Source organism: Mobula hypostoma, chromosome 12 (assembly GCF_963921235.1).
Source record: "Mobula hypostoma chromosome 12, sMobHyp1.1, whole genome shotgun sequence".
Lineage (NCBI taxonomy): Eukaryota > Metazoa > Chordata > Chondrichthyes > Myliobatiformes > Myliobatidae > Mobula > Mobula hypostoma.
Genome location: NC_086108.1, coordinates 42,108,513 through 42,120,756, shown reverse-complemented (window position 1 = coordinate 42,120,756; position 12,244 = coordinate 42,108,513). Strand labels below are relative to the sequence as shown.

At 40.2% G+C, this 12,244-nt stretch overlaps 1 protein-coding gene across 5 annotated transcripts in view; it reads left to right on the top strand.

Annotated features, from left to right (window-relative positions):
• kif14 (kinesin family member 14) overlaps positions 1-12,244 on the top strand; it is a 124,862-nt gene that overhangs the window by 51,092 nt on the left and 61,526 nt on the right. For all 5 annotated transcript variants that reach the window (XM_063063901.1, XM_063063902.1, XM_063063899.1 and 2 more), the window contains exons 16-17: positions 1,715-1,875; positions 7,830-7,977. In XM_063063901.1, coding sequence (XP_062919971.1) covers positions 1,715-1,875; positions 7,830-7,977 — 309 coding nt within the window. The remainder of the gene's footprint in view (positions 1-1,714; positions 1,876-7,829; positions 7,978-12,244) is intronic.

Sequence of the window (12,244 nt, the reverse complement as noted above, 5' to 3'; positions counted from 1 at the left end):
GGGGGCTTGTCAGCAGAGAGAAGTTTCCTCATCTCGCCACGTGCACTAAAAGTCAGTGCCTACTTCGAGTCAACTTATCTGTGTGAAATTGCATTTTCACAGATGAAAATTATTAAATCTAAGTACAGGAGCTGTCTTACTGACAGACACTTCACAGACTGTCCCAGACTGGCTGTCTGTAGATATGAGCCAAATTTCAGGGAACTAGCAGAAAGTATTCAGCCCCAGTCATCACACTGAGTGCAACAGTCAATTTTTATTCATTTATTTTTCGTATTGAAATAAAATTAAATCATGAAACTTAGAATTAAAGGTATGAAGTATTGTAATATTCTTAAAGAAAGACAGCCATGGCCTGTTTGATATGCTAGTTACGGTGTTTTCTTGGTTGAATTCATTTGAAAGTTTGACAAAAGCATTTTATGCCCAAATAAAAGGCCTCAAGTTGGAAGTCCAGTCTGAGTTGTTTTTTCTCTAAACTATTTAGTAGGTCAATCTTGCCTTTCACTATGGCAGAGGTAGGGGATCTTGGGCTTAAAAAGGTTGGCGACCACTACCCTAAGACATAGGAGCAGAATTAGGCCACTCCGCCCATTGAGTCTGCTCTGCCATTCCATCACTGCTGATTTATTATCCCTTTCAACCCCATTCTCCTACTTTTCCCCTCCATAACTTTTGATGCCCTTTTGAGCCTATCAACCTTCGCTTTAATGGCCCAATGACTTGGGCTTAATAGCCATCTGGCAATGAATTCCACAGATTCACCAACCCTCTGGCTAAAACAATTCCTCACTTCTGTTCTAATTGGATGTCCTTGTATTCTGAGGCTTTGCCCTTTGGTCCTAGACTCCCCCACTCCCCCACGTTCTCTACACATCCACTCTATCTAAGCCTTTCAGTATTTAATAGGTTTCAATAAGATTCCCCTCCCATTCTAAACTCTGCGAATACAGGCCCAAATCCAGCAAAGGCTCCTCATACATTAACATTTTCATCCCCGGAATCATTCTCGTGAACCTTCTCTGGACCCCTCTAATGCCAGCATATCTTTTCTTAGATAAGGGGCCCAAAACTGCTCACGGTACTCCAAGTGCAGTCTGACCATTGCCTTATAAACTTTCTGTGGACATATGCAGTAATGACATAACAAAGGAGAGCTTCAAATAGGTTTCTTGCTTATCCTTTCAGGAAGGGAAATTGAGTGTCATTGGCAGAATAGAGAGTGGAACAGGATGAAAGTTGGACAAAAACATACTCACCCAGTCAAGCAGCATCTGTGGAGGCAAGGGGTTGGTTGATTACTATCCTGCATCTGAACTGAGCTGGAAATGGAATGATTCATGGTGTATTCATGCAGTTCATGCAATAGGTACAGCAATGTGGGATAGAGGATGGGGAGTTTTAGGTGGAACCAGTTATTGAGAGGACACATGGAATCAGATGGGGGAAAGAGAGGATGAACAGAGGTGGGTAGGTGATGGTGGAGCCAGGTGGGGAAGGGAAGGTGCACAGGGAATAGAAGAGATTAACAAAGGGAGACAAAAAAAACAATGGACAGATGAGTGTGTGTGGGAGGAGAAAACCAAAGGAGTTGATTAGGATTAATTATATTAATCTGGGAACACTGGTTAAATGATTATGCATAAATTGGAAAACATGACAGTTGTAGTAAAATGTTTAGTATAATTATAAATGTATATTGTACATTTTAAAGGGAGACAGAGTAATACTTGGTGGTGATCATTACTTCAAATTTAATCATCCATTGGAAGTCCAGAGTGGACAAAGAGCATCTTCTGGGAATGCACTCCTTGGAGATCCTCCAAAAGACTTTGAATTTGCAAGAGATGAACTTCTTCAAGCTCAAAGGGCAAGGTAAAATAAAATCTTCTCAGCTGTTTCTGAAAATTTGGTTAACTGCTTCAAAAATTGATGCACACTTCACTGACAATCTTTCTGACTGACTATTTACATTGTTATGTATGATACATCGCTGTGTGTGTACATGTGAGAAAACTGCTTTTTGTTCGTGTGACCCATAATTGGCAGGATTTTGTTACAACTTCAGTTTCCGGTGATTTTTGTGAATCAGCCATGATGGAATGGCCTAAATGTGCTCTTGTGTCTTATTTGTAAGTGTCTTCCTTGGGAATAGGTGAAGTGGAATAGTTTAATATAACAACTCGTCTTATTTATAGCTTTAAATTGGTCTTTGACAAAACACTAACCCCTGCTCCCTTTTCCAGTTTCCTTTGTCATCCCAAAATATGTAACAAGTGGGCTGATTGTTTGCCCTGTGGTTGTATGAAGAATTAATTAATGATTGTGTGGATAGATGTGCATTCATACACACCTTACAGTCTGATGTATTTAGTAGTTATTAAATGGCATGTTTGTGAATGGAAATTTGATGTTTTGAAAATACAAACGTGGATTTTCAAAAGATATTTGCTGAAGTGCTGTGGAGAAAGCTCATTGACAATATAAATATATAAACTTTATCATGATAGTACTATTTCAGATTTTGTTTTCAGAAAGTTTTCTGTCACCTTGCCCGTTCTCTCGCTCTTGTTTTTATCAATGAAGTGTCTAAAGAGAACACAGGTTAGAGGATTGGAAAAATCACTATCTCATAAAATGTTGAATGTGAAAGAGCAGCTGATAGGAAACCTGAAGAACATATATTAAATGGCAAACTTGTAGTACAGAGTATATAATAACAAACAGGATTTTGAATTGCCTGTCTTTAGATGTGGGAGAAAAATTGAATCTGAGTATCTTTTTAAAAAAAAAAGAGTAGAGTTGTAGGTTTTCCAGGACGGTATATACTCCAGGTTACTATGGGAATTAAGGAAAGAGATCATTTTGCCTTTGGTGATGATTTTTGCATCCTCACTCTAGCCATAAGAAAAGTACTAGATGTTTGGAGGTAACAAATGTTATTCCTTTGTTTAAGTAGGGATAACCCAGGGAATTATAGACTAGTGAGTCTTACTTCAGTTGTGGGCAAACTATCAGAGAAAATGCTTAGAGACGGGATTTACGAGCATTTGGAGAAGCAGAGTCTGATTAGGGATAGAAGGCATGGCTTTGTGAGGGGCAGGTCATGCCTCATGAACCTGACTGATTTCTTTAATGTGACAAAGCACATTGATGAAGGTAGAGCAGTGGATGTGGAGCATATGGATTTTATTTTTTAATTTTAGTAATACAGTGCAGAGTAGGCTCTTTGAACCACACCGCCCCAGCAACACCGGACAACCCTGATTACGGGACAACTTACAATGATCAATTAAACTACTCTGTGCTTCTGTAAACTGTGGGAGGAAACCAGACCACCCAGGGAAAACTCACACATTCCTCGTGGAGGTCATACAGAGACTCCTTACCAGAACTGAATTTCGAATTCCGATGCCCCAGCTAACTGCTCCGCTAATGTGGCAATTGGAATTGCCAAACCCTAATTTTAGTAAGGTGTCTGATAAGCTTCCCTATGGTAAGCTCATTCAGAAAGTCGGTGACATGGGTTCTGGGGTAACTGAGGTGAGGTGAGGTGAAGGCCTCTGTCCGTCAGAGTTGACCTTGGTTATTGTGTCTTAGCTGTCTAGATACGCAAGCCTGGGCAGTACAATATGGAGAGCAAGCTGTTGCCCATGCAGCAAGCACCCCCCCTCCCCCCCACGCATCTGATGAACCCACAGGAACGGAAGAGACTGATATAGTTTGGTATCAGCAATGTTGCGGAAGTTGCCAGTCAGCATTGAACTCAACGTAAGACTGCCTTAGGGACTCCAGCTCTGGAATGTTCCTTCAAATTCCCAAAGTATTCTACATGAGTGTGTATAGCCACAAAGCAGCGGAGGTTTGCGATCAGAGTTTTCCTTCTCTTAGATAAACTGTCAACTGCAGCTGAACAATATCTGCGCAAAGTGACTGGTTTTAAGGTGCCAGTAACCCACCTTTACTGTACCTCTTTTCCTATTAGAAGAAACACTTCTGCTGGGCTTAGTAGCTAAGCCACACGTGAAGGCCAGGAGCTGGAATTGGTTGTCAGAGGCTATCTGAGATGCATGCCATTGGGAGCATTTAATAGGTAGTGGGAGCTTGTCCTCATTCCCAACCCCAGCTATGACAACCTTAAGGATCCTTAAGGTTGTAGATGAGTATATTCTGCTTGGAGGTCAGAGACCAATAGTGTTCTGCAGGGGTCTGTTCAGGGACCCCTGCTCTTAGTGATATTTATGAATGACTTCGATGAGGACGTGGAAGGGCAAGTTTGCAGATAAAATGAAGGTTGGTGGAGTTGTGGATAGTGTAGAAGGTTGTTGTAGGTTATAGTGGAACATTGACAGGATGCAGAGCTGGACAGAGAAGTGGCAGATGCAGTTCAATGCAGAAAAGTAAGAAACTTTAGAAAGTCAAATTTGAAGGCAGAATACAGAGTTAATGACAGGATTCTTAGCAATGTGGAGGAACAAAGGGACCTTTGGGTACATGTCCCTCAAAGTTGCTACACAAGTTCATAAGGTTGTTAAGAAGGCATATGGTGTCTTGGCCTTCGTTAGACAGGGACTGAGTTCAAGAGCACTGAGGTAATGTTGCAGCTCTATAAAACCCTGGTTAGACCACTTTTAGAATATTGTGTTCCGTTCTGGATGCCTCTTAAGAAGGGTGTAGACATTTTACAGAGGGTGCAGAGGAGATTTACCAGGATGCTGCCTGGAGTAGAGAGCATATCTTTTGAGGACAGGTTGTGCGAGTTAGGGCTTTTTTCTGTGGAGCAAAGGAGGAAGAGAGGTGACTTGATTGAGGTGTACAAGATGATAGAGGTAATAGCCAGTTCTCAGAGCAGAATTAGCCAATATAGTACAATATCCAATATAAGGTGATTGGAGGAAAATATGGGAGCGAGGGGAGTGTCAGAGTTAAGTTGTTTTTTTACACAGATCGATGAGTGCATGGAACACCCTGTCAGGGGTGGTGGTAGAGGCATATACATTAGGGATAGAATAGAATTGCAGATAGAAATATATATCTGACACTGAATTGGAGAAATGAAGAACGGAGCAACAAAATATATAGTGAAAGGCATAAGCTTGTCGTACATTCCCTTTAATTTAGAAGGGTGCTAATAGTTCTTGAAAGTATAGTAAACACTTCCCTCAATAAGGAAAGGAAAGGTACGTCGCATCCGGAGTTTTTCTGGTTAGCGGATGATTTCCCTCCACGCCTCTCTGACGTTGCCATTGCATTCTGCCGGGTGAGTTTCCAAAGAGATCACCAGCTCGTAACCCAGCACAGATGGAAAGCATGCAGGGGAGCCAGCTGAATTCGAACTTGGGACCTTTCATCCCGAAGTCCGCCGCTGATGCCACTATGCCACCAGCCGGGTCCCCTCAATAGGCAATCCAGAATAAGGGGGCACAGTTTTAAAAGCTATAAAAAAAGTACTTTTTCCAGACAAAAATTCAATGGAAAAAGTAGAATTCTTATTCAGGTATAGAATCTTACTCCAATAACATTTTCCATATGGGAGATTATTTTATCATGTAATAATGGTGTGGAGAAAAGGTACAAATCAGTAATTATCTTATTGAATGTCAGAAAAGCACAAATAATTGACAGCCTTTTTACAATTTCTGTATTACTTCTCATCATTGCCACTGTCATTTAGTGTCATCCTTACAGTTGCATTCAATTATAAAATGTGAATAGAACTCTAGGGAGCATTGGATATTATGATGACATATAATATACTCTTGTTTCCTGTGTGTAATTGATTATTAACCAACTTTTAAAAAATACCTCTAAGGACTGGCAGAGAAACCAGCCTTTCTCATTGTTAAAAAGATTGAGATCTGACAGATACAAATTTGAGGGATTTGTCTGAGGTGGACTGAAGAAAAGTATCTCTTATTCTCTTCCAGTCCACTTCCTCAGTAACCATCCCCAATCCCATTAATAAATAAGTGATAAAATTGTCAGCCCAAAGATGCAGTGGTGATTAGCTTAGATGTACTTTATGCAGACAGTTAATGATTGTCAAAATCTGTTATGTTCTTCCTGAAAAAGCAAAATCTTAGTCGTTTTCAAAAAAGAGTGAAATATTTTGAAAAACAATTAAATGATTTTGTGGAAAGAACAAGGAAACAGTGGGTGGTGGTTAAATGGAACAAACTGCCAGAGGAATTGGTAAAAGTCGATACAATTCCATTTAAAAAGCATTTGGACAGATTGTTGAATAGGAAAGGAGTCGAAGGGTGTGGGCCTAATCCAGGCAAATGGGATTAGTGTGGATAGGCATCACAGATGGCATGGATGAGTTGAGCCAAAAGCCCCATCCTGTGCTCTATGACTCTATGAAAAATGGAATTTTGGTGAAAGGATCTTTTGAAAAAAATGATGATGCATTTGTGAGCACAAATGTAAATTAACTGTCTGTTCAGCAGAATTCTGCAAATTACTAAGTTTAGACATACAGTAACTCCAAAAGTGGGTGCACTTGTGTTATACAAAATATTTAGAAAAAACTAACCTCTGCCAAGCCTGCAAACCTATTTTTGTAGTTTGAACTCTGGTTGAGTGTTATACTTCATTTTCGTAATAAACTATTATGTATCAGGTGGGGAATTATTCAGATTGAAAATGTTGTGTGATTAATATTTGTAAACAGCCGAAATAACACGAATGCAAGATAAATGCATTGCTCGAGAAATAATGTAGTAAAATGTATTTGAAATTGTATGCTATGAACTTAGAACACAGGGTATGAAAGGTAAAATTCAAAGTTCTTTTTTAAAAGTTGATCAAGTTTGTTTTTTTTAAATACATAGATGAGTATCAGGTTTAATTAATGAGAAATCCTTGTTCCTGGAAAAGAATATTGTGCTATTCACAAGAGGGAGTAAGGTGAAGACTCAATTGTAAATGAGAGTTATCAAAATAGAAAGATAAAAGACATTAGATGGATTTATTATGTGGATATTTTTGATAAATTGTAGTAACAGAGAAGTGTGCTCTGCAACTTGCAGATATTTTAGGTTAGGATTGCACAATAAAATGTACAATTTTATGCATTCATGAATGCAGGATTGAATAACTAGGGGTACTGCAGAATGTTATTTTTCACCAAATGACAATGGCATAGAAGTTTCAGACCTCCTCTTAACTTCCAAAAATTGATGAAGTCAAGTTATACAAAATGCAAAAGATCTGTTAGAATGCCAAATTGGTATTACTGTTAGCAAGAGTAGCTAAAAACAGTTGTTTTATTCAGGTCACATTTAATTTATGTCATCGGCAATCATAAGAAACTATAAAGAAATTTAGAGAATTTGAGATTGATTCAGTGGACTGCTTCGAGGTATGTAGACAATACTGTGGTAAAAACAACACAGTAATAAAACCCAGAGTAACATTTTCCAGATAAAATAATAATCAAAAATCCAAGCAGAAGCCCAGGAAGACACATACATGAGTAACTACATGAGTAATTGGTAATGTATTGTCATGAATTGTGTGTCAATATTTAAAATAAGTTGAATGGACTTGTGTGTAAAATCTAACATGATGGACTGATAGTCAATCCATGGGGACCCCACTTAGAAACACTGCAAATAAACTCAATGGGGAAACCTTGTTACAAGTTTTATGATCTTTCAGTATTACACTATAACCACTCATTTTCTTTGGCATGTTATGTAATTTAAGCCTATCAAGTTGAGCACTGGAGTTCTAATCTAATTTTATTTTGCAAGAGTGAAAAGCTGATGTTATTTCTATTTTTACTAGCTTTGCAACTTCTTATCTTCCTGCAAATGTATTTACAGACTTGAAGTTGAAATTGAAGAGGCACGTTTGCAAGCTAAACAAGAGATGATGCAAGGTATCCAACTTGCAAAACAAATCGCTCAAGAGGAATTATCCAATCAAAAATCTCTGTATGAAAATAAAATACAAGAGCTTGAAAAGGAATTGGTAATTTTTAAAAAATTCTTATGTGGTTATTGTTTGTGCATACAGAAAATTTGTGAGGTTAAAAATAAAACCCAAAATGCTATAAACACAAGTCAGATGGTATTTGTGGAGAGAGAAAAACACTTAGTATTTTGGGTTGATATATATTAACAGAATAGTTTCTCCACCCTCAGATGCTGCTTGGTTCTCGAGTATTTGCAGCGTTTTCTGTTGTTGTCCATGTTTGCTGCCAGAAGCTTCACATCGATGCCTACTTCATCAGAGTCTGATGTAATTTGAATTAGGTTTATCATTACTGACACATGTTATGAAATTTGTGTTTTGTGACAGCAGTACAGTGTAAGATATAAAAAAAAATTCTCTTAAGTCAGAAATAAACTGTGTAAATGAAGAATTCCAGTAAGACAACTTTACTCAAATACTCTAGCCATAAAGGCCAACAAATTCTGTATGCCACATATAACTAGGAGATGTTGGAGTATGCATAATTAAGCACTTGGCAAAGTCCAATAAAAATAAATCATGTTTAGGCAGAGCAGCCATTGTGGGAACGGCCATTGTGTGAGTGGGCCAGTGTCAGAGTGGGGAGTTTACACTTTGGCTCACAGAGGCTTTGGTGAGGAGAGGTGGAGGCTGTAGGTAGATTTTTTTTACGTTTAATTTTTCTTTCTTTCTTATTGCACAGTTGAAATAGTGGGGATACCAGGTAGGATAGTGGAATGCTCCTCTTCTGGATGTGGGAAGGCTTCCAGCTGCAGCTCTAATGTCTATGACGACTACACCTGCAAGAACTGCATCTGGCTGCAGCTTCTTAAAGACTGTGTTAAGGAACTGGAGCTGCAGCTAGATGAACTTAGGATCATATTGGATTCTGAGGGTTTGATTGACAGGGCATACAGGGAGCTAGCTACCCCAAGGTGTAGGATCTAGTTTAAACTGGGTGACAGTTAGGAGGGGGAAAGGGGATAGACAACCAGTGCAGAGTACTTCTGTGGCAGTTCCCTTCAATAACAGGTAGACTGCTTTGGATATTATTGCAGTCAGGTCCCTGGCAATGAGTCTGGTCCTTTGGCTCAGTAGAGAAGGGAAGAGGTGGGGGGAGAAGAAGCAAACTATAATGATAGGGTCTTTAATGGTTAGGGGAACAGACAAGAGGTTCTGTGGGTGAGAACGAGGTTCCCAGATGGTATGTTGCTTCCTGGGTGCCAGGGTCTGGAGTATCTTGTATCATGTTTACAGCATTCTTAAGTGAGAGGGTGAGCAGCCAGGGGTCAGTACCAATGACATGGGTAGGAAGAGTGACAACATACTGCAAAGTGAGTTTAGATGCTAAGTTAAAAGATAGGAACTCCAGGGTTGTGATCTCAGGATTGCTACCCATGCCATGTGCGAATGAAGGCAGAAACAGGATGATAATACAGTTTAACACATGGCTAAGGAGATGGTGCAGGAGGGAGGGCTTCAGGTTTTTGGATCATTGGATTCTCTTCCAGGAAATGTGAGACCCGTACTGAAAGAGATGGTTTGCACCTAAACTTGAGGGCAACTAATATCTGAGTGAGAAGGCATGCTTAGTACTACAAACCCAATTTCCAGAAAAGTTGGTATATTTTCCAAAATGCAATAAAAACAAAAATCTGTGATATGTTAATTCACGTGAACCTTTATTTAACTGACAAACGTACAAAGAAAAGATTTTCAATAGTTTTACTGACCAACTTAATTGTATTTTGTAAATATACACAAATTTAGAATTTGATGGCTGCAACACACTCAACAAAAGTTGGGACAGAGTTAAAATAAGTTTGAAAAGTGCACAGAATATTCAAGTAACACCGGTTTGGAAGACTCCACATTAAGCAGGTGAGGTATCATGACTGGGTATAAAAGTAGCGTCCATCAAAGGCTCAGCCTTTGCAAGCAAGGACGGGTCGTGGCTCACCCCTTTGTGCCAAAATTCATGAGAGAATTGTTAGTCAGTTCAAAAGGAACATTTCTCAACGCAAGATTGCAGAGAATTTAGGTCTTTCAACATCTACAGTACATAATATTGTGAAAAAATTCAGAGAATTCAGACATATCTCAGTGCGTAAAGGGCAAGGTCGGAAACCACTGTTGAATGTGTGTGATCTTTGAACCCTCAGGCGGCACTGCCTAAGAAACCATCATGCTACTGTGACAATTATAGCCACCTGGGCTGCGGAGTACTTCAGAAAACCATTGTCACTCAACACAGTCCGTCGCTGCATCCAGAAATGCAACTTGATACTGTATTATGCAAGGAGGAAGCCATACATCAACTCTATGCAGAAACGCCAGCGAGTTCTCTGGGCCCGAGCTCATCTCAGATGGACCGAAAGACTGTGGAACCGTGTGCTGTGGTCAGATGAGTCCACATTTCAGCTAGTTTTCGGAAAAAAACGGGCATCGAGTTCTCCGTGCCAAAGATGAAAGCGACCATCCAGATTGTTATCAGCGAAAGGTGCAAAAGCCAGCATCTGTGATGGTATGGGGGTGCATCAGAGCCCACAGCATGGGTGAGTTGCATGTATGTGAAGGTACCATTGACTCTGAGGCGTATATTAGGATTTTAGAGAGACATATGTTGCCATCAAGGCGACGTGTCTTCCCGGGACGTCCATGCTTATTTCAGCAGGACAATGCCAGACCACATTCTGCACAGGTTACAACAGTGTGGCTTTGTAGACACAGAGTGCGTGTGCTTGACTGGTCTGCTGCCAATCCAGATCTATCTCCTATTGAAAATGTATGGCGCATCATGAAGAGGAGAATCAGACAACAGAGACCACTGACTGTTGAGCGGCTGAAGTCTTACATCAAGCAAGAATGGACAAAATTTCTAATTGCAAATCTACTACAATTAGTATCCTCAGTTCCAAAATGATTAAAAAGTGTTATTAAAAGGAAAGGTGATGTAACACAATGGTAAACATGCCTCTGTCCCAACTTTTGTTGAGTGTGTTGCAGCCATCAAATTCTAAATTTGTGTATATTTACAAAATACAATTAAGTTGGTCAGTAAAACTATTGAAAATCTTTTCTTTGTACTTTTGTCAGTTAAATAAAGGTTCACGTGAATTAACATATCACAGATTATTGTTTTTATTGCATTTTAGAAAATATCCCAACTTTTCTGGAAATGGGGTTCGTATATGAGGGGTGGGGGGTGGTGGGTTAAAACTATAGTTGCAAGGGATAGGAACCAGAGTGCTTGAACAGATAGTGGAGAGGTTGTAGAGACAGATGTTACTAGTACCTCAAAGTCAGGAATCAAAAGGTTGTGCGTGGTGGGATTAATGTTCGATAATGTGCGATAGGACAGTAGTACAATTTAACACATGGCTAAGGTGATGATGCAAGAGGGAGGGCTTCAGATTTTTTGGATCATTGGACTCTCTTCCAGGGAAGATGGGACCTGTACAGAAGGGACAATTTGCACCTGAACTGGAGGGGAACTAACATCCATGCAGGAAGGTTTGCTGGCGCTGCATGGAGGGGTATAAACTAGAGTTGCAGGGGAATGAGAGCCACATTAGTTAGTGGAGTGGTTGTGGGGAAAAATATTAAGCCTACAAACAAAATCAGGAATCGAAAGGTTGGGCATGGTAGGGACTAATGTTCTGAATTGCGTATATTTCAATGCAAAGGGCCTTCCCACTTGGATATTATTTGCCCTCAAGTTTAAGTGCCAACCATCTCTTCCTGTACAGGTCTCACCTTTCCTGTAAGAGAGTTCAACGATCCTAAAAATCTGAAGCTCTCCCTCCTGCACCATCTCCTGAGCCATGTATTAAATTGTATTATCGTCCTATTTCTGCCCTCACTAGCACATGGCATGGGTAGCAATCCTGAGATCACAACCCTGTAGCATCTGACTCTCTGAGCTCAGTTTACCCAACCTTGTCACCCATCCTACCCATGTCATTGGTGCTGATGTGGGCCATGACCTCTGACTGGCTCACACACCCACTTAAGAATGCTGAGGACTCGATCTACATTGTCCCTGACCCTGGCACCCAGGAGGCAACAAACCATCTGGGAATCTCGTTCTTGTCCACAGAACGTCCTTTATGTTCCCTTGAACAACAAATCCCCTATCACGACAACTGGCCTCTTCTCCCCTCCCCTCGTCTTCTGGGCCACAGTGCCAGAAACTTGACTGTTGGGTCATTACTCCCCCCAACAATATCCAAAGTGGTATACATGTTGAGGAAAATGGCCATAGTGGTACTCTTCTGCACTGACT